We start from the raw sequence: 22,393 nt of genomic DNA on the forward strand, positions 1-22,393 counted from the left end.
AGTGCCGTAGGGAGACACAGGCGCTCTCACATTCTGCTCACTGGGCGAAGAAGGAGAGAGTGAAGCATGTGGGAAGAGGTGCCGCCGTCTTTCCCACGCATTTCGGAAAGGGGAGCAACTCTTGGTGAGTACTAATTAGTGATTTTACATTGAAGGGAGCTTCAATTAGGGAGATACAAGTGTTCCACTATGTTCGCAAGAAGAAGAAGACAAGCAAAAGAGCATGAGTCAGGATAAGTATAAAATATCAATTTTATTCAGAAAATTACATAATCCGAACGTAACTGTCATCAAACTGTTATCATTTGTTTTTTTCTGGTAACGTTCGTCTTAACATAGGGGGGCAGACACATAAATAGAACAGCGAGCCAGTTGGCCTGTGCGAGGATTCTTAATTTAGGTCACCGACACCGTCGTTTGTTTTCTGCCTTAAATTAATCGTAATTATCCTTAGAAAGTATTAAATTTGGCATCTTAGAAACGAAATACAGTTCGCTCTACCACCATGTATAGTGTAATAAAACACACTTTCGCCCTGAACTATTATGGTTAAAGTACGAGGACGCTTGCGAGCTGTATTTCTTAATCATGAACCCAATGCTATTATAGGGCTTATAGAGGCGTACTCATTAGGCATGCTGTACACAACTGTGAAATAGAGGCCCAGCTGTGGTATTAATGTTCTCCCTGTACCCAACTGTAAACTAGTGCACCGGTTTCCAAGTGGTGTGAGTGTATTCCCCATACCCAATTGCAATAAAGGTGAAGTGTACTCCCTATGGGGGCTCAAATTGCCCAATGGTGTTAGTGTTTTCTAAAACACACCTTGCTCCAACTTGGAAATAATCATGAGGTGTTGTATTATGACCACACCTTCTCACTCACTGTATCCAGGGAGAATCAGATGCAGTGTAAAGATTTTCTCATTTTTCATTCGGTACACACCGCCTCCGTGGTGTAGTGGTTAGAGCAGCCGCCCAGAGTGCAGAAGGTCGCGGTTTCGATCCCCAACCGCATCATACCAAAAAGACGTTAACATATGGTACTTGTTGGTCCCTGCCTGGTGCTCGGCATTAATGGGTACAACAAGGACTGGTCAGCTTGGAGTTGGTATAATGTGTCTGAGTGGGGTATTCATGCTTCACTGCGGCATGGTATCTCAGTGGGCTAGCACTATAAAACCAGCTTCAGTCTGGGCTAGTACAAGCAGCCACACATACACATACACACGCATGCACGTCGTCATATGAGCCGAAATATTCTCAAGCATGACGTTGAACCCAATTCCACCACTACCACCACTTGTTGTACAGCTCTGCACTATTCCTGTTTCAGAATCATCACCATCTTGACCCCTGCATATGTGGAGAGTCAGGAATGTCTGGAACAGTTCAACATAGCTCTGTGTGTGAACCGGCTGTCAATACACCACCAAATCTGCCCCATGTATGTGGAAACTGTCAGCTCCATACCTTCCTACTTACAGCTGGTGCAGTATGTGGAGTGCAGGTCTGTACACCTTGCTTATAATCAGTACACCTTTTCAGATGTCAATATACCTTGCTGGATGTCTATATATCTTGTTGGATGTCAATATACCTTGTTGGATGTCCATATATCTTGCTGGATGTCCATATATCTTGCTGGATCTCAATATATCTCGTCGGATGTTAGTATACCTTGTTGGATGTCAGTATACCCTCACTGGATGTCAATATACCCTCACTGGATGCCCTCACTGGATGTCAATATACCCTCACTGGATGTCCATATATCTTGCTGAATGTCAGTATACCTCGCTGGATGTCAATATACTCTCACTGGATGTCAATATACCCTCACTGGATGTCCATATATCTTGCTGGATGTCAGTATACCTCGCTGGATGTCAATATACCTTGGTGGATGTCAATATACCTTGCTGGATGTCCATATATCTTGCTGGATGTCCATATATCTTGCTGGATGTCAGTATACCTTGCTGGACATCAATATACCTTGCTGGATGTCAATATACCTTGCTGGATGTCAATTTACCCTCACTGGATGTCCATATATCTTGCTGGATGTCAATATACCTTGCTGGATGTCAATATACCCTCACTGGATGTCAATAAACCCTCACTGGATGTCAATAGACCCTGTTGGATGCCAGTATACCTTGCTGGATGTCAGTATACCTTGCTGGATGTCAGTATACCTTGTTGGATGTCAGTATACCTTGTTGGCTGTCAATATACCTGTTGGATGTCCATATATCTTGCTGGATGTCCATATATCTTGCTGGTTGTCAGTATACCTTGCTGGACGTCAATATACCTTGCTGGATGTCAATATATCTTGCTGGGTGTCCATATACCTTGTTGGATGTCAGTATACCTTGTTGGCTGTCAATATACCTGTTGGATGTCCATATATCTTGCTGGATGTCCATATACCTTGCTGGATGTCAGTATACCTTGGTGGATGTCAGTATACCTTGCTGGATGTCAATATACCCTCACCGGATGTCCATATATCTTGCTGGATGTCCATATATCTTGCTGGATGTCAGTATATCTTGCTGGATGTCCATATATCTTGCTGGATGTCAGTATACCTTGCTGGATGTCAATATACCCTCACCGGATGTCCATATACATGTATCTTGCTGGATGTCCATATATCTTGCTGGACGTCAATATACCTTGCTGGATGTCCATATATCTTGCTGGATGTCAGTATACCTTGCTGGGTGTCAATTTACCCTCACTGGATGTCAATGTCTGGATGTCATATATCTTGCTGGATGTCAGTATACCTTGTTGGATGTCAGTATACCTTGTTGGCTGTCAATATACCTGTTGGATGTCCATATATCTTGCTGGATGTCCATATACCTTGCTGGATGTCAGTATACCTTGTTGGCTGTCAATATACCTGTTGGATGTCCATATATCTTGCTGGATGTCCATATATCTTGCTGGATGTCAGTATACCTTGCTGGACGTCAATATACCTTGCTGGATGTCCATATATCTTGCTGGATGTCAGTATACCTTGCTGGATGTCAGTATACCTTGTTGGATGTCAATATACCCTCACCGGATGTCAATATACCCTCACTGGATGTCCATATATCTTGCTGGATGTCAGTATATCTCGCTGGATGTCAATATACCCTCACCGGATGTCAATATATCTTGCTGGATGTCAATATACCTTGCTGGATGTCAATATACCCTCACTGGATGTCCATATATCTTGCTGGATGTCAGTATACCTTGCTGGATGTCAATATATCTCGTCGGATGTTAATATACCCTCGCTGGATGTCAGTATACCTTGCTGGATGTCAAGATATCTGCTGGATGTCAATATATCTTGTCGGATGTTAGTATACCCTCACTGGATGTCAGTATGCCTTGCTGGATGTCAATATATCTTGCTGGATGTCAGTATACCCTCGCTGGATGTCAGTATACTCTGCTGGATGTCAATAAATCTTGCTGGATGTCAATATACCTTGCTGGATGTCAATATACCCTCACTGGATGTCAATATACCCTCACTGGATGTCACTAGACCCTGTTGGATGCCAGTATACCTTGCTGGATGTCCATATATCTCGTCGGATGTTAGTATACCCTCCCTGGATGTCAGTATACCTTGCTGGATGTCAATATATCTTGTTGGATGTCAGTATACGCTGCTGGATGTTCATATATCTTGCTGGATGTCAGTATACCCTCACCAGATGTCAATATATCTTGCTGGATGTCAGTATACCTTGCTGGATGTCAATATATCTTGTTGGATGTCAGTATACATGTACGCTGCTGGATGTTCATATATCTTGCTGGATGTCAGTATACCCTCACCGGATGTCAATATATCTTGCTGGATGTCAGTATACCTTGCTGGATGTCAATATACCTTGTTGGATGTCAGTATACACTGCTGGATGTTCATATATCTTGCTGGATGTCAGTATACCCTCACTGGATGTCAATATACCCTCACTGGATGTCAATAGACCCTGTTGGATGCCAGTATACCTTGCTGGATGTCCATATATCTCGTCGGATGTTAGTATACCCTCCCTGGATGTCAGTATACCTTGCTGGATGTCAATATACCTTGTTGGCTGTCAATATACCTGCTGGATGTTCATATATCTTGCTGGATGTCAGTATACTTTGCTGGATGTCAGTATACCTTGTTGGCTGTCCATATTCCTTGCTGGATGTCAGTACACTTTGCATGATGTCAATACACCCTTGCTGGATGTCAGTGTAGTTTGCTGGATGTCAGTGTAGCTTGCTGGATATCAGTGTACCTTGTTGGATGTCCATATACCTTCTTGGATGTCCATATACCTTGTTGGATGTCCATCTACCTTGTTGGATGTCCATATACATTGTTGGATGTCCATGTACCTTGCTGGATGTCAGTATACCTTGCTGGCTGTCAATATACCTTGTTGGATGTCAGTATACCTTGTTGGATGTCCATATACCTTGCTGGACTGACTGACTGAGTATGGTTTTACGCCCGCTTTTAGCAATATTCCAGCAAGGCGGGGGACACCAGAAATTAGGCCTTCGGTGTGACGAGCCAACGCTTTAACCATTAGGCTACCCCACCTTGCTGATGTCAATATACCTACCTGGATGTCAGTATACTCTGCCAGATGCAGTGCAACCTGGTAGTCATCTGGGTTTATCTTCTAGATTTCAGTAAACTTTACTGAGTGTCGGTGTCAATTTGAACATTTTGAAAAGTATAATTACACCTTGAAATAATTGATTAGACCTTATTATCTGAAATGTCAATCCACCATTCTGTGTTGCACATTCATAGCTTACACTTGGATTTAATGTAGGATGCTATCCAACTATGTCCTCATGTATTCACATGAAGTGCAAGTACATAGGTTACCATTTTACTATGAAAATGTTATGTGGAATTACAGTTGATAAGCAGTGTCTTCTATTGCAGACAACGGAAGGAAGGAGAGGTAACTAAGACACTGATCAAGCAGGCATGCATTACAATTTTGAGTTCAGTGCCTGAGTCTGATCAGACCAAAGATAACTCCAAACCAGAACCTCCGTCCAGGACGACATACGATGTGTTCATATCCTACTCCCATCGAGACCCCACCCCTGCCCAGACTCTACTACAGTGCCTTCAGGAACAAGACTCCACACTCAGTGTCTTCTTCGACAGGAGTGAACTCAAGACTGGTAATGTTAGCTATATCACTACACTGTTTCTGTCAAACATGTCAGCAGATCTGCTGAGATCAAAAACTTTTTGAAATTCCTGTTATTTGAAAAAGAGAATATATCAACACTGTGGAGAAACTGGTCCAGAGACAGTCCTCCCTTTCCTTATTTTCTCATTGTATTAACTAAATGAGGGATGTGGTCAGACTCTATGTTGGTCTGATCGTTGGTCAATGTGTTTATGCATGTGATACTGACTACCTAATGAAACAGTTGTCATGATTGTCACTCAACCCACATTTAAATTAGAGTCTTTCAATTCATTGCAGGAAGTCTCTGGCAGCAGACTCTGTATGACGCCATGGACAACGCCCGCTGCGTGGTGGCTCTGCTGTCCATGAGCTACATGACATCTGATGTGTGTCAGGAGGAATACAACATTGCCCTCGCGAGGGCTTTAGCTACAGTAAGAATTTACACATACAGACGTTTACGTATTCAAGATGGTCAACAACACCCATGCTTGTTGTAAGAGTCAATCAAAATGAGGATTGGTTTCGGATCTGCAGTAATTTGTGTAACAGAGCCCCAAAAGTAGTGATGGTTATATTTATCCTTGAAGTCACTGGTAGGAAGTGTCATTATGGCCAGGATCCTGACCATTTATTCAACCATGCATGTCTAGCTTAGCTTAATGTTTTGTGACAGAAGACATTTATGAAAACAATTTGTGATATATTTCATGGTCAAATAGGTCTTCATACTTGACAAAAATTTACAAAACTAATTCTTCTTTCCTGATCTTTTTGGTCTGCAGATTCATAAACCAAATATAAAAGTGTCTTCTTAGTGTCCATAATAGGGTATGTTACAGTGACATGTGAATTCAGGTCAGTAAGAACTATGTGCATAGTAAATGGAAATCATTGAGCTCCAAAACTAAATATAGATCTACATTAGTTAGTTCCTTGTAGAACATCCATTTTGTATAGAAATTTTGCAACAATAAATATCTCTTTCAGTGAATAAAAGTGTTTTAAATATAAGGTAGTTTTTCAAAATGTTACATGTATAAATGTAATTCTTTGTTTCAACTTCACATTGACAAAAAGAGCATAAGTTGCTGTCGGATAACTTCTTTTTGAAAATAGGCAGTTGATGTAAACTTGTGAATGATGCTGAACTGAAACCTTTCCAAATTTGTTATCTGAAGTAGAACTAATTTTACTATTTTTTCCCAACTGTAACTCAGCAAAAATACTTTGCTCCCACATATATTTCCATTTGAGGTGACCCGTGAAGGTCCGGGTTAGAATGAACCTTCAGTAACCCATGCTTGTCCTAAGAGGCGACTAATGGGATCAGGTGTTCAGGCTCACTGGCTTGGTTGACACATGTCATCGGTTCCCAATTGCGCAGATACAGTGAAGCCCCGTTAGTCCGGACTCCGATAATCCGGATGTCTCGTATCCCGGACGATTTCAGCTTGTTACCAATCTATGCCTAGATAATTTGCCTCGATAATCCGGAAATTCGATTTCCGGAACCGGACGTTAAGTAGCTGTCACCAATCAGTAAAATAAACAGTAATTTGCTTCACAGTCCGGATGCTGTAAGTCGTGTTCACGAACCGTAACAACACCCTCCCGGCGATGTTTACTTAATTAACTGGCCAACTGGGTTGTTGTTTTAATTAGACATTAAAAGCTCCCGACTGAAGATGCTGTACATGTACACTTTGATTGACACCACAATACAAAGGCGTGGATGATAAGTGAGCTGTCACTCGGTAAAATTATTGATGTGATGAATTCAATAAGCTTTACATTAAATGCCTATTTGTTTTATCCAGATTCGTGTCGTTTTTGTAATAGTAAGGGAAGCAACTTGGGTCTTGATTCAGTAGTCCGGACTATTCGCAATCCGGACGAATTTGCAGAGAAACGCGCAACTGTCCGGATTAACGAGGCTTCACTGTAGATGCATATGCTGTTGATCACTTGATTAATTAAAGACTGCCGCTATATAGCTGGAATATTGTTGAGTGCCGCGTAAAACTAAACTCACTCACTCACTCCATTTGAGGTGAGTATTAGATGCATTCAAGATAAAGTAAAAACACTTTGCTCCTGTATTAACTGGTGGCAATTTCTGATAGGATTATCCTACAACTGGACAAAAGATGTGGGTATACTTTTTTTTTGTATTTCTTTATAAACTTGATTAAACATTGATAATGATGGATGTTGACATGTTAAAAATTGTATTGGAATTGCCCAAGTGTTAGTTTCCTTTAGTGATGATAAAGTCTGGTATTTTGTTGACATCTCTGTCAAACCATTTAGAATAGAGTATGGACCCTTCACCAGTGGTTATACATATCAGAATGTTGTACAAGGTAGATTCCATAGTGAAGTTACCTGATGATTCATGATGTATTTTCTATGAAACTGCCACAAATAAGATACACTTCACCACTACATGGCTTGTTGACTCAGTGTATCAATGGGTGATGAAGTATATATGACAAATGTGTGTGATCCTTTCAGGAAGATGTCTCTCTGATTCCTGTTTCTGTAGAACCTTTGAAGGCCATCCCTCGGACCTTCAGTCACGTGACTATACTAAATGGATCTTTAGCCAATCAGAAGGATGCCCTTAAGCAGATCTCGAGTGAAGTTATTAATTTGGTCAGAAATGGACGGAAGGGACGAAATATTGTTAAGGTAATGTTTAGCTGAAAAGATTTGCATCAAATTACCCAGTCATCTGAACTCTACTTAAGTGCCATATTGAGGAAGGATTTAAGTCAGTCTAAACCATATCCCATGGGGAGCCATCTCTTTCCAATATACCCATTGTCTTGGTGTTTCAGCCAACTCTCTCAGTCACACCCCAGAAAGTTCAAGAGCTCTACCGTAAACAAGAATTTGATAAACTGTACAAAGTAGAAGGAAAAGAAATCCTTTACAAGGACCCAAACCAACAGTCAACAAATGAGAAACCATTGGACAGAGGTGACCAGCAGATTGTGTTCAGCTTCTCTCATGATTCTCTCCGTCTTGCTATAATTCTGTCCGAGTTGATAAAGCAGGCATCACCAGGCACGAACTGCTCCTTCATCAGTGAGAATAATAAAGACAGACTTCATTTGTTGGACCAGTCCCAGCTTGTGGTCATCATAGTGTCAGACGGCTATGTCCAGTCAGCTCAGCTCCTTGAGGAACTTCATCTAAGTCTGTGTAGACAGCGGAGAGAAAAGCCTACGAGGATGATGTACCTGATTGAAGGGTCACACCTCAGTGCCCAACCCCACTATCTCCATCTCCTGGACTACAAAGTCAGCATCAATGACAAACTGTGGACTGCTTTGAAACCCACGAAAACAGCATCTGATGAGTTTTCACTGCGACAAGAGGTGGAATGAAGGGCTCTTACTCCTGCACTCTCCCAGAGCGTCTGGCCCTCAGCAAAGCTACACTTGACATCCTGGATATTGTTCACAATCGGTGAGTCTTTTGTTCCTCAGCTTGTGTCCCTAACTCACCTTCCCAACATATAGCACTGAACCTGGTAGGATTGATTATCACATTGGGGTGTTCTGCTTTAACCTGCTACATCCTGGGTCCCTTCCATAAAACAATCTTACCATTAAGACAGTCATAAGTCTCATTACTTTGTGAAACTGGGCCCTGAAGTGTAGAAAGAGAAAAATTGCAAATCTTTGTTTGCCAGTTTATCCTCTGTCTATATTAGCTTTCATTCACTGCTTCATGCGTGGCAGAAATGGAAACAAGTCCACAGGACTAGTGATGAAAGTTACATGTTAGAAGATGTTTTAATTTCAATCACAAAATATTGTGCCAGATATTAAGCAGGGTGATTGTACAGTGTTACTTGGGATCACAATAGATAGTTTATAGCATTTGTCCCAAATATTACAGGCTAGTAGAATTGAATGTTATTAGCCTAATGTGATTTCTTCTAGCCTCATACCTTTGGCTGAACATTACCTTCCCTCACTGCTTGGTTATCCGGGCTATTACATCTCCATTCTATCATAATAAATACCCTTTCACTGACATGGCATACAGTGGAGATATAATTTTCTCATGTTCATCTCACTCCATTTCAGGTCTTGTTACACACACAGAATGAGTATCTTAAACATCCTCAACATTGGCAGCCTCACCACAGGCGGTGCTGGAGACACTGTGCAGGTTGAACAGGTACATCTACTAGATACTAGATAGTAAATCAACATGCTGCTTTTATATTAAAAATAGGTATTGTTTGATCCTTGTGGGCTTTTGTTATTTTGCACCTTTAACAATTTTGACCATTTGCAAATAATGATTCTACACCTATGACACCTTTAGTTTTACATAGTTACCAAAATTTTTCCACAAAATTGCATCCATCTGTGATCATAGCTTTGCAGCCATCTTCAACGAATCTGTCCTTGTAATTTCATATACAAGGAGTTTCCACATTTAAATGTGGTTTACCATATATTACCATAGATAAGCCTACCTCACAGATAAGCTGAAGTCCTAACTTGACCCATAAAATCAAAATGGTATTTTCTATACATAATATTAACCACCAGCTTTCGTTCATCTTCATCGTGATCATTCATCAGAAATAGAGTATCAACAAATCTGTATAGAATTATGCAACTAAATCTTGTTGTTACATGATCAGTTAATAAAACATGTTCTTTACATTTATAGAACAAGCTTGCACTTAAAATGACACAATGATAGAATATATTTCTCTTGGTAAAATGATAGTTTCAGATACTATATATTTTTCCTTATCCTGACTCATGCTCTTTTGCTTGTCTTCTTCTTCTTGCGAACATAGTGGAACACTTGTATCTCCTTAATTGAAGCTCCCTTCAATGTAAAATCACTAATTGGTACTCACCAAGAGTTGCCTCCCTTGCCCTTTGCGCGGGAACAGGTGTCGCCACCCTCTGGCCTCATGCTTCACTCTCTCCTTCTTCGCCCAGTGAGCAGGATGTGAGAGCGCCTGTGTCTCCTTACACACTATATCCTTTGGTTTTTCTTAGTTAGTTACCTCTTATAGGTTACTATAGAGGTATAGCTAGTATCCTTCATTAATATGTATTGATAATTAATCGTATTTCTACTGTTTATTCCGTGAGTTAAGTGATTGTTCAGCTAGTATTACGTTGATGAAAATCTGTACTATTTGTAGATTACGTTTTCTGTTGCTGACCCGCATGTGTTATGCCCTAGTTGTGCTTCATGCTTGTCGCGTTTGATTCACGTTGCAGTTACTGTATTAATCTAGCTAATTCTGCTTTTCATAAATATCATCTTTGCGTCTTGAGGCGTACGCAGATAGGTCGCGCAAACAAAGGGTTAGACATGGCCGATACATCCAGTTCCCTATCCAGTCAGCTGCTGTCGATCGACCCTCCCCGTCTGGTGTTCGCTAGAGACCCTTCGAAGAGGGCGTGGGATGCAGTCCGCCGCCTCAAGAAGTGTCCTGCCTCCCCAGGCGTCCCGTCATCGCAGCCAAAGTCCAAGAGGGCCTCGGCGTCTTCTCAAGCGCAGACCCGTACCCCCAGGGCAGCGTCTACCTCCAAGGGAAAGTCACGAAGTCGTCAAGAACTTTCTCAGCCGAGATCGTTCCAGCCGCCGAACTGGGCCTCTACGATGATCAGCCGATCATCATCCCTGGACGACGCCACAAGAAGCGGCCGTTGACAGCTACAGTGACATCAGCAGAGATCGCCATGCAGCCTGATGTCTCTACACTGATGTCAGACGACTCCCCTGAGGGCCAGCCGCTAACATCGCAGAGAGGGCACCGACTACTTCGTCGCCAGACCATCCCAGATGAGCTGTTGCGGCAGATCATGACCATGATGGAGGCCACTACAGAGGCGGGAGAAGCAGCCAGCCCAGGGCCTGAGCAAAGCAGGCGACACCCCAGAGGCACCCCCGTCAGCGTAGCAGCCACGCGAAGCCACGCCGAGAAGGAAGTCACAAACCACCTCGACGAAGGACCCAGATGTACAGCCTTAGCGAAGGCGGGAGAGATCATCACCTTCCTCGGCCTCATCCTTAGATGCGGACTCAGACCACCAGACCTCACGGAAGCCGTCACGGAGGTCAAGTCGCCGTTCCCCAGGTCCGGACGCAGAGGAAGCTTCACGAAGGCCTTCACGAAGGACACCTGACCCCAGATCGTCATCGTCCAGAAGGACATCGAGGGACTACACAAGAGCTTCGCGAAGCTATCAACATTCTCCTCGCAGGTCTCCGAGAAGGTCATCCCATAGACGCAGATCACCAAGACGATCTCCTCGCCGTTTACCACGCCGATCTCCTCGTACATCACCACGTCGATCACCTCGCAGGTCACCACACAAGTCTGCACACAAGTCTACAGTCAGGTCTCCCCAAGCGTCACCCGACATAGAGATAGCAGCACACAGTTCACCATCAGAAGAGCATCAACCTCTCATCACCGATGCTGGGACAGAAGATGATGGAGGCATCATTTTCTCAGGCGCTGAGATCACGATATTGGATGGTAAACAACCTAGATCTCTCTTCACCGTCCAAGAGTGGCAACTTCGGCGCAGACATACCTGATGAAGGAAGGCGATGCAGGCGGCCGTCACTCTACCTCCGATCGACCCGATTGCTGCGGTGCCACAGAATCTAGATACAGCCTTCCATAAAGCCACGAGAAGTTCAGACACCACATCTGCCGAACTTTCCGCCAAGAAGTTCTCAACGCACAACATGGACCCCTTCCTCAAGGCACAAGACATCGATGACAACTACAAGCTGATCAGCGATGTCAAGAACAAGAACTACAAGATTGGCGATCGCCAAGCTGGTGCAGATAGAAACCATGGCCGAGGCGCATGTTTTTGGCCTAGAATAGATCTAGAGCGATCAGTGAGACACTTATCACCAGATTTAGTAATACGACCTCTGAAGATGATAGGATGATCTACTCGGCCCTACTGATGCAAAGAAGGACCAGCAGTTCCTAACAGATCATCTCACATCTGTTTTAGCAGCGCTGACCTTAGCTCGTCGTCAAGGCCTCCTCGCTTCCTGCAGCTGGGGTGAGAACTTTACAGCTCCACTCTATACAGCCCGTGGTCTTCCCCATCCATCTTTGGCGGAGGAATAGACAAAGTCTCCAAGGAAGTCACTAAGGATTCCAGAGAAGTCCTTATGATTAAGTCGATGGACACGCTTAGCGTCATCAGGCAGACTTCACAAAGATACTCAGGGAGATCTAAGTTCACTGGACTACAGAGAGCAGCGGGATAGGAAGATAGCCAGCGCCAGGGAAAGATTCTTTTAAGTAAGCCCATATGGCAACTATAGAGGAGGGTCAGGAAGAGGCAGGACACCCAGAGGTTCCCGCAACTATAAGCAGCTGAAAGACAGGTTGAACGACTGGAGTCTTCCACCCCAGCCGTTCCAGTACAACCGTCACAAGTGGGTGGGCGCCTCCAACTACACTGGGAGAACTGGGGAATGTTACAAGACCCTTATGTCTCCAACATTCTTCAACACGCAGATTTTCAGTATCCCACTACAGGCCACGCCTCCGCTGACAGTCAACCCTCACAAGTTCGGCTTACAGGCACAACAACTACCAAAGTTAAGAGAGGCTGTTACATCACTCCTAACCTAGCAGGCCATAGAAGTACTAGATCAAGTAAACATCGAACCAGGCTGCTACTCCCCAGTTTTCCTAGTACCCAAGAAAAACTCCCAGGAGAAATACAGACTCATTTACAACATGAGCTTTTCAGCAGGAATTATCTCATAAACCACCAAAGTTTCGCATGATACATCTACCTCAGTTCACGGCAGTTGATTAAGCCCCATGGATTACATGGCCAGTATAGATCTGCAAGGCGCATATCTACACATCCCCGATACATCCCGAATCCAGGAAATACCTCACGATTTACACTGGACGGGCTACATTACCAATGGAAAGTACTCCCATTGAATATCATCAGCCCCTGGCTATTCCACGAGGATAACGAAACCTATTGTCACCTATCTACATCGTCTAGGGCTACGCGAGTGCGTTCTACCTCGACTGACGGGATACAAGTAGATCAAGATCCACAGCGTCTCAAACTACAGTTAAACTACATCATAAAGCTACTAACACAGCTAGGATGGTTAGTAAACTTACTCAAGTCGGACCTAGTACCATCGCCAAGATCTGCAGTTCCTAGGCATTCGATTTATCACGACTCTCAACCGTATCGTCGTCATTACCAGAAGACCTTTGGCTCAAGATCCAACAGACCATTCCGCCAGCTCTACTCTCTCCGTTACCACTACGACATTGGCAGAGCCTGTTGGGTCTCCTCACATCAGCCCAAGACATGACAGTCAGAGGCAGATTACAGTTACGTCCGTTACAGGTCTTTATCAATGCACATCTCGACGACCTACAACCATTCAGTCTACCGAAACATCTCAGACCTCATCTACTATGGTGGACCAGGAGGTCGAATGTCTGCGAAGGTATTTGTTTAGCAGAGCAGGAATTCAAAACCCATCTATATTTAGACGCCTCACTCCAAGGTTGGGGAGCTCATCTCGCCAACCGGACGGCATCAGGGTTATGGAATCAGCAAGAAAGCAAGCTCCATATAAACATGTTAGAGATGAAAGCTGTAATCAGCGCCATACTTCATTGGAGCACCATTCTACAGAATCGCACCTAATGATCCATACCGACAACTTCGACAGTGGCGTTCTATGTGAACAAACAAGGCTCAGCGAGATCACTGAACCTATTGACTTTAAGCTTTCAACTGTTCGATCTAATCCACGATCTCAACCTACATGTCAGAGCATGTCACTTTCCCGGAGCAGAGAATGTACTAGCAGGCGACTCTCAGCGGCCACATCAACCGTCACCGACAGAATGGATGCTCAATACAGAAATCTTTGCACAGATAATCAAGCAAATAGGAGCGCCGCTAGTAGATCTATTTGCCACTGCGCTTCAACAATCAGCTACCGACATTCGTGTCACCAGTCCCAGACCCACAAGCATGGGCAGCGGGCGGCTCTAAGCATATCCTGGGAAGGCCTCAATGCGTGCTTTCGTTTCGCCCGCCAGCAATAATACCTCAAGTGTTACAGAAAATCAGACAAACACAGAGCCTCCAACTCACTTTGGTCCGCCCTACTGGCCAGCCAGAGCGTGGTTTCCCATTCTAATTCAAGAAATCGGTCAACCGACACTAGAGCTACCCAAAGCTCAAATCTATTAGTACATCCACACACCAAACAGGTGCGGAAGCCCAGAAGTATTCCAACTTCACATATGGACTGTATTAAAATGTGTTTAAACAAGAGGATATTCTACCAGAGTGCAAAAGCGGTCACGCTTGCCTTACGCAATTCTACCGCGTAAATAACGGCGACAAGTGGCACAGTTTGAAAATTACGCAGCAAATAAAGGGATTTACAGCGAGAGATGCTACTCATCCACAAGTGGCAGATTATTTGTGTTACTTACGACAAAACAAACATTTAAAAGGCTCGACATTGTCAACATATCTTGCGCTTAGTTCTGTGATTACTATGAGAGCGGGTGTCAAATTGACTAAGACTCCAGAGTTACTGGCCTTACTCACGTGCTTTCGATTGGAGGACCAAAGCGGAAGTTCCACGCCCAGCTTGGGATCTGAATATAGTGCTACAACACCTCACAAGTGAGGCTTATGAACCGTTGGAATCGACAACCTTTGAATTTCTCTCACAGAAAGCGCTTTTCCTGTTATCTCTAGCCCGCGGCAGCCAGGATGTCAGAAATTCACGCACTAGATTATGAGAGGATACAGTTTGATGACAATCAAAACACAGCACACCTGGGATTAAGATGGGATTTCATCAGCCAAAAATCAACTACCAGGTCAACCAGACAGGTTATTCCATATCCCTGCACTATCCTCGATTCTCGGATCTCAAGATACACTGGACTTATCTCTATGCCCAGTCAGAGCTCTCAAAATCTATTTAACGACGTTCCAAAACAAAGGTGAAGATTTCTCAAGCGATTATTCATCCCTTATCGGCAACAACTCAGACAGAAGTCTCTCATTACCACCATATCTATATGGATAAGAACTGTCATGCCAGCCTACAAGGCAGCAGGCCTGGACCCTCCAACAGCATCAAATCCCCATGAGATCAGGGCATTGGCTTCCACTCTCTAAGCCCTACGGTAACTGTTCATTGAATACAATTATGGAAGGATACTTTTGGAAATCTAACATGGTGTTTGCTAATCACTATCTGAGAGATATCACCACCGAGGGCGTCTCAGGTATTCACCATTTCGGTCCCTTGGTCCTCGCACAGCAGTTGACAGTCCCGTAGCGTTAACACATAGTCTTCACGAGATTAATATGCATAATTGATACATGCATTATCTAGCTTATAATTCTACGGAGTTCTAGAGCTATGCATATACTTAGCTTAGGTCTACTCACCCTTAAGCTTTTACTGATGATTATGTTCAGTTGTATAGCTTCTCTATCAGAGTCGCTTTTATATCTTTATTTGATAATATCATAGTATATTATTATTGTAATACCCCAGTATGGCAATATTTAACCTATGGCTTATAATAGAGGAAATATCCTAAGTCTATGCCATTATGAAGTTCCCGTTAGGGGGTTATTACAGTTATATCTATATAAATCACTAATTTTATAAATCCAAAGTATTCTGTTTTTTTTCCCACCTCCGTTTCCGTTAGGATTCTACAAACAAAAGAACATGAGTCAGGATAAGGAAAAATATGTAATTTTTTAGAGTAAAATTGATATTTTATACTTATCCTGACTCATGAATAAATCCTCCTCCCACATAACACTTTGGATTTCCCTGTAAATTCAAGTGTTGGGCTCGCAAAATCAGGAGAGAGTGAAGCATGAGGCCAGAGGGTGGCGACACCTGTTCCCGTGCAAAGGGCAAGGGAGGCAACTCTTGGTGAGTACCAGTTAGTGATTTTACATTGAAGGGAGCTTCAATTAAGGAGATACAAGTGTTCCACTATGTTCGCAAGAAGAAGAAGACAAGCAAAAGAGCATGAGTCAGGATAAGTATAAAATATCAATTTTACTCTAAAAAATTACATTTTTCTGACCACTGCATCGGAATTCCACTCGTTATATTATTGGCATGTTTTACCTAAACCACCAGTAGATTGTGAGGAAACATGTGCATAGCTGATTGTTATTTCCAGCTCTGTATATGAGACAAATACACTCGGTAATCTTAATCCCTGCATATAATACAATGCCTAGCAAAAAATAAGAAGAACTGAAAAGGTAAGTAATCGTCTAGTTATGTTTATTTGCAAATTTGACATCTTCACTGACAAAGTCATTTTCTCTTGTTCGTTCATGCAAAGCCATACAATGTTGTTCTCTTACCACCAGAAGAAATCGTAACCTGTAGATATAAGCCAACCTCTTTTTCCTTCATTTGGGGTTAGTATTTCTTACTGTGTGTTTATTGTAGGTTTGAATGTTATGAGAGTTTTAATTGTCTGCAGTTCTCAAAGGCAATACAGATGGGTGATAACACATCAGAGGAGGTAACAAGAGATAGAGTCAACTCAGTGGACACTTACAGTTATGCAGGCAGCACTCATGAAGATGCTGACTTCATGATACAAGCAGGTTTCATTGCTGATGCAAGAAAACTAAAACGGAGTTGCTTTTGTGTCATTTTGTAAAGGTTGGTAGAGGACCACCAGTAGTCTGTTGCTCGGTGTAAGATTTACAGTAGTTTAACTGGTTCTGTGTTTAGGACTTGGTTGGTTATGTGTCATCACACCCTGAAGGCATGTGATGTTGGTCATGATATCAATCCCTGGTTTGTCTTACTACAGCTGGCCATAATACAGCTGGAATTACCCATGAAGATCCAGGTGAAAATTGGTCTCCAGCAACCAACATTTGTCTTAAAAGGCGACCAACGGGATCAGGTGGTCAGACTTCGCCAACTTGGTTGACACATGTCATCATATCCCAATTGTGTAGATTGATGCTCATGCTGTTGGTCACTGGATTGTCTGTTCCAGACATGATTATTTACAGTCCACTGCCATATAGCTGGAATATTGCTGAGTATGGCGTTAAAAAAACTGCCAGCGAACAGCTGGAATATTGCTGACTACCTTGTGAAACAGCAAGCCAAAGACATGTAGTTATTCACATTTATGTATCTTTATACACAAGCAGTCAGAACTTAAGAGGGCATTACGATAAACATATTTTAGGCTTGTTGTGTTTTGAAAAATTTGGTTGTGATTATCTGAAAATACTGTCAGAAAACAAACTATGCTTGTTAATGCATTCTTTAAGCGTAAGAAATCTTGAGAATCATTAACTACAAATATTAAAAATACATTTTTGAAAGCATTTCTGTCTAAATACAGACTTCTTATTGAATAAAAAGTTTTGATTGCAAACATCTTTTCAGCTTAAATATCTTCAAGTGACTCTGGTTTAACCTTTAACTACCTCTGTCATGCTCATAGACCAATTTCACATTGATAGGGTCCATTCTGTGCATGTGTGTATGAGTGAAAAATAACAATTCTGGCAGGTTGTTGGATTGTAATTCATTGTCTGTCATATTTTTTATTTTATTTTTACAATTGTTTTAATTCAATAGCTGCTGAATCAAATGTAGCCATATTTGAAAGTCTTTGAATGACACTTGGAAGTGATACACGTAAAGGGTGAACCTTCAGCAATATTTTCATGTTTATATTTTCATCTTTCCATAATAAATTATTAGATTCCTGAACTTCTTTACATCCTACCTGACCATCATTTTTATTGTGCCTCATGTACTAATGAATTAAGTCCATACATTTTATTTCACACATATATTTTATTGAAACAGTTCCTGTTTCTACCTCATTGATACCAGCTGTGATATACAGGAGTTATATCCATACTGTTTTATTTGTGTTGGTCAATACACTACAGATTTGTCATGGGACCTCTTGTGACACAGATGTCAATATTGCTGTGATATTTATATAAGTTGTACCTACCAGGTATACAGTTTAAATTAAAACGGCAAAAACACTTTAGTTTTGAAATGTGACCCTGTTAGTCTATCTGTGATATATATGTAAGATTTATACACATAGTGTATTGGCCAGTACACATACATTTTCATCTGAAGCCATGAGACTTGGCTGCTACTGTACTTATGAATGTATCTGTATAAGTTTTACCTCACTCACTCACCATGCTCAAAACAAATTAACATATGTTAAGCTTTTCCATTTGATGTGATGTTGAGGTATCACAGCTGACAAAGGTTATTGAAAATGACATGAAAACTTTTCCCAAATCATTCCTGGAAACTATTAGCACATTTAGTAGTGACTATACTGGATAGAACAATTAAAATGCAGAAAGTGCTAATTCAAAAGCAGCACTCTCAATGAAATACAAATTTCAAGACTCTCAGGTATTGTGAATGTATTGCTTGAAATTTTAAAGCAGCATGTTTGTTTTTTGTGTATTTTTATCTATTTATTGATATATTTTAACTATCAAGCTGTTTGTTGTTAGTTTGATGCTGTATTTTAACCCGGTGTTAAAGTTTACAAATCCTCCTGATCTACTTCTTGTCTGAATTGTTATACATGTATTTAGAACCCTGTTTCCTGAAACAAGTTGTTTTCACTCATAATGTCAAAGTTCCGGGTTCGAGTCTCCACATAGCAACAATGTGTGAAGCCCATTTCTAGTGTCCACCTGCTGTGATATTCCTGGATTAGGGGTAAAAACTGGTGTAAAACTAAACTCACTCTCCTGAAACAAATGGAACCAAGGCAATGACCCAGTATTTGGGTACACTCATTCTGCCTCACTAGGTTTGATACACTGATGTATCATAGTATAACACATTAGGTTGGAAACCAACAGTTGATACAATTAGTTGTGATACAATCACCAATCGCCGCTTTTAACAATATTCTAGCAATAGAAATGTGAACCGAGGTAAATGCTTTAACCACACCACTGTATCATTAAAGGGGCACTGATCCAGAGCAATTTCCGTGGACTGGTTGTTGCTTTTGTTATTATTTTTTTAAAACAGACTAAAGTTATAGCAACGATGTCAGGCTATTACCTCGTTCGAGGAATGTATCCATCAATATCCACATAAAGGAACGATATTCCATTCATCTGCAGCTGACATAGAATCCTGTTCCATGTCATGTGTCTTTTAACAGTTTAATATGTGAAAAAGTGAAATATCGTTTCAGGTTTTTCACATTGGTGTATAGTCATTGGTCATTGGTCACCCAAGATAGCATACCTGGCAACTAATTGCATAATAGCTGCCATTCTTTAAAAAAGTAGTTTAGTTAGCCAATAATGAGCAATCAATTATCAGTTAATACTTTGAATGAAGGATGTTGTTTTTACACAGGCACTTTACGACAGGGTGTATTCAGTAGGAAGGCGTTTCCTATTCTCGCGGTACTTACGGATATCGGCTGAAAAAATAACACAAACAATTCATATCATATTAATGTATTAAACCGCTTTGACAATCGGCGATTTGCAGAAAAGCGTGTTTACCGCGAGAAAGGAAATAAAAGCAGCACCTATATATAGATGAGTAAATCCACATACATGTGTTGACAATTCGGTCGTGCAAGATAAAAGTAATTGATCAGTGTGTTATTGGTTAATCCTTAGATGGATGTTTGTTTTTGTAACTTAGCTGATAATTCATCTTGCTGCACTCCCATGCTCAGGTGTTATCACTAATTATACCTGTCTTAAATTCATTAACTGACCATCAAGTGAATGATGACAAATAGCATGTGTAGGTTTATACCACCATACACAGGTTACAGCAAGGGAATGGTAATCACTGTATTGCATGCAATTTCAATTGCCTGACCAAACTTATGGGCCGACAGTGATTGGGGATACGAACGGAACATTGTTCCATAAGAAATATATATAGCATTATTGTCCGACTCTCCTATAAACTATGTAAAAACAAATTGATAACAAAGTAGAGAATTGGATTTACAAAGGCCAGGTGTGGAAGGCGAAGGCGGACGCAGGGCCAAGCCAAAGCGATTTAATGACCTGCTCTCCGTTGGACCCTGAACAGACGAGACAGGTAGCGGCGATGTTTCAAATGCTATTTTGACCACCCGAAGGTTGGAAGTAGCCTCTATTGGAAAATAGACAGCCTAGCAGCAGCAGCGAAGTATAAATCGGCGAGAGATCGGTCCCAGCCGCCCGAACCTCGCCACCTGGCGTCATTTTAATTCACTCTAATTGTACAACAAAGTTAAACCATTTAGGATGAAATCTGTGGGTAAAGAGATTAAGGTTATGTAACATAGAGATAGGGTTGATAACAGTTGCAGTATTTGGAAGTTTGAGAAGAAGCCTGATTTAAGTTGCAGGAAAGTGATAGAATAAAGCGGTTTGGCAAACATGGGGAGGGTGGGAGGAAACTGAGAAAAAGATGATAAAATGAAATTGCTAACAAGTGGTTGATAAAATGGCCGGTTATCTAAAATGGCGGAGGAATGAAAGAAAGTGGCGTAATATAAATATTATGATGGCGTCTCCAATTGTGTGATGGCGTAATGTAAGCGGATGTGATGAAATGCACATCTTTCGGTGTTTGTAAACATGAGCACGTGTTTTGTTAAGAGGAATTTATTGTGTTTGCTGTAAAGAAATTATATGTAATTGTCAGTAGAATGAGAATAATTGTAGGAATTCAGGAAATGCATGGCGGCATTACAATAGCGACATTTAGCCAAATAATGCTAAATGGAATTATTGTCCGACTCTCCTATAAACTATGTAAAAACAAATTGATAACAAAGTAGAGAATTGGATTTACAAAGGCCAGGTGTGGAAGGCGAAGGCGGGCCTTGGGGCCAAGCCAAAAGCGATTTAATGACCTGCTCTCCGTTGGACCCTGAACAGGCGAGACAGGTAGCGGCGATGTTTCAAATGCTATTTTGACCACCCGAAGGTTGGAAGTAGCCTCTATTGGAAAATAGACAGCCTAGCAGCAGCAGCGAAGTATAAATCGGCGAGAGATCGGTCCAGCGTCCGCCCGAACCTACGCCACCGAGCACTGAAAGTGCTGCGCCATCCACACGAAATAAGGTAGAAAGTGTTATGTCATGTTATGTTTTGGTAGAATTGATAATGTTAAAATTATGGTGGGAAAAAAAACCAGGAGGACTCCACCAAGTTTGCCAATGAAAGTACCAGATAACAACTTATGATGAACTTATGCTGCAGCGAATGTCATCACAGAAAATGTGCAAACCGGCGGAGTCAAGTGCACCCCATCACTGATGTAGTGATCTACACCTGGGTAGATAAAGTGTTCGTGGCGGATGACTTCACCGTCGATTGTCCTCATAAGATTGGCAACCGCGCCTATTCAGCTTCTTACGGCCAAGTTCAACACTTAATATCTCTAGCATATCGCCAGCAACATCAGCGGCAACATATTGGACCAAAGGAGCCTGGTGTGGGAAGCCGCTTAACCGCGAGTGTAGAGTAGCTGCTCCATGATCTGCTCAAAGAGCTCCGGCCCGGTGGTGACTCCGAGGTCGTTTGAGCCCAGGTGTAATACTAGGATCGGGGTTGACTGGCTGAGTTGGCGATCAGATCATCTATTGCCCGGCCTGTAATGAAGCCATTTCCAGCCCCTTGACCGCCACTCCACCGGGCCCATGCTGCGAGGGTGTCCGCCAGCGCAGGTCTCGCTCGGGCCAGGTAGCTGTCGCCAACTACCCACACACCTACAACGCGATTACACAATTTGTCATTATAATTATGGAAGCAGTTTACATTCTTATATATTGGAGATAACAATCAGATGACCATCGACCAAATCTTTTAATGGTCTCTGCATCAACACCGTTCATAGCTGCGTAGTAGCAGCCCGATTCTGAAAGAGTGAGAAGTGAATTTAAGATGCCCCCCGTCAAGATGACTGATGGCTTTCTGCAGCACTGCCTGAAACTGAAATCTAGTTAGTTGTTTGCCATCAAAGTGAAGGAAAAGATAAGGGGAAGCAGTCGATTGGCGATTTTAAATA

General features: G+C 42.2%; 1 protein-coding gene across 1 annotated transcript in view; it reads left to right on the forward strand.

The window, feature by feature from the left end:
• The window catches only part of LOC124283650, a 31,109-nt gene extending 13,867 nt beyond the window's left edge, over positions 1-17,242 (forward strand). Inside the window, exons 7-13 of the mRNA XM_046719642.1 lie at positions 1,336-1,509; positions 4,981-5,228; positions 5,540-5,676; positions 7,760-7,936; positions 8,086-8,719; positions 9,346-9,439; positions 16,815-17,242. Coding sequence (XP_046575598.1) covers positions 1,336-1,509; positions 4,981-5,228; positions 5,540-5,676; positions 7,760-7,936; positions 8,086-8,637 — 1,288 coding nt within the window. The 3' untranslated portion in view covers positions 8,638-8,719; positions 9,346-9,439; positions 16,815-17,242. The remainder of the gene's footprint in view (positions 1-1,335; positions 1,510-4,980; positions 5,229-5,539; positions 5,677-7,759; positions 7,937-8,085; positions 8,720-9,345; positions 9,440-16,814) is intronic.
• The last annotated feature ends 5,151 nt before the right edge of the window (positions 17,243-22,393 follow it).

Source organism: Haliotis rubra, unplaced genomic scaffold (assembly GCF_003918875.1).
Source record: "Haliotis rubra isolate DU_JTF1 unplaced genomic scaffold, ASM391887v1 Scf32, whole genome shotgun sequence".
Classification (NCBI taxonomy): domain Eukaryota; kingdom Metazoa; phylum Mollusca; class Gastropoda; order Lepetellida; family Haliotidae; genus Haliotis; species Haliotis rubra.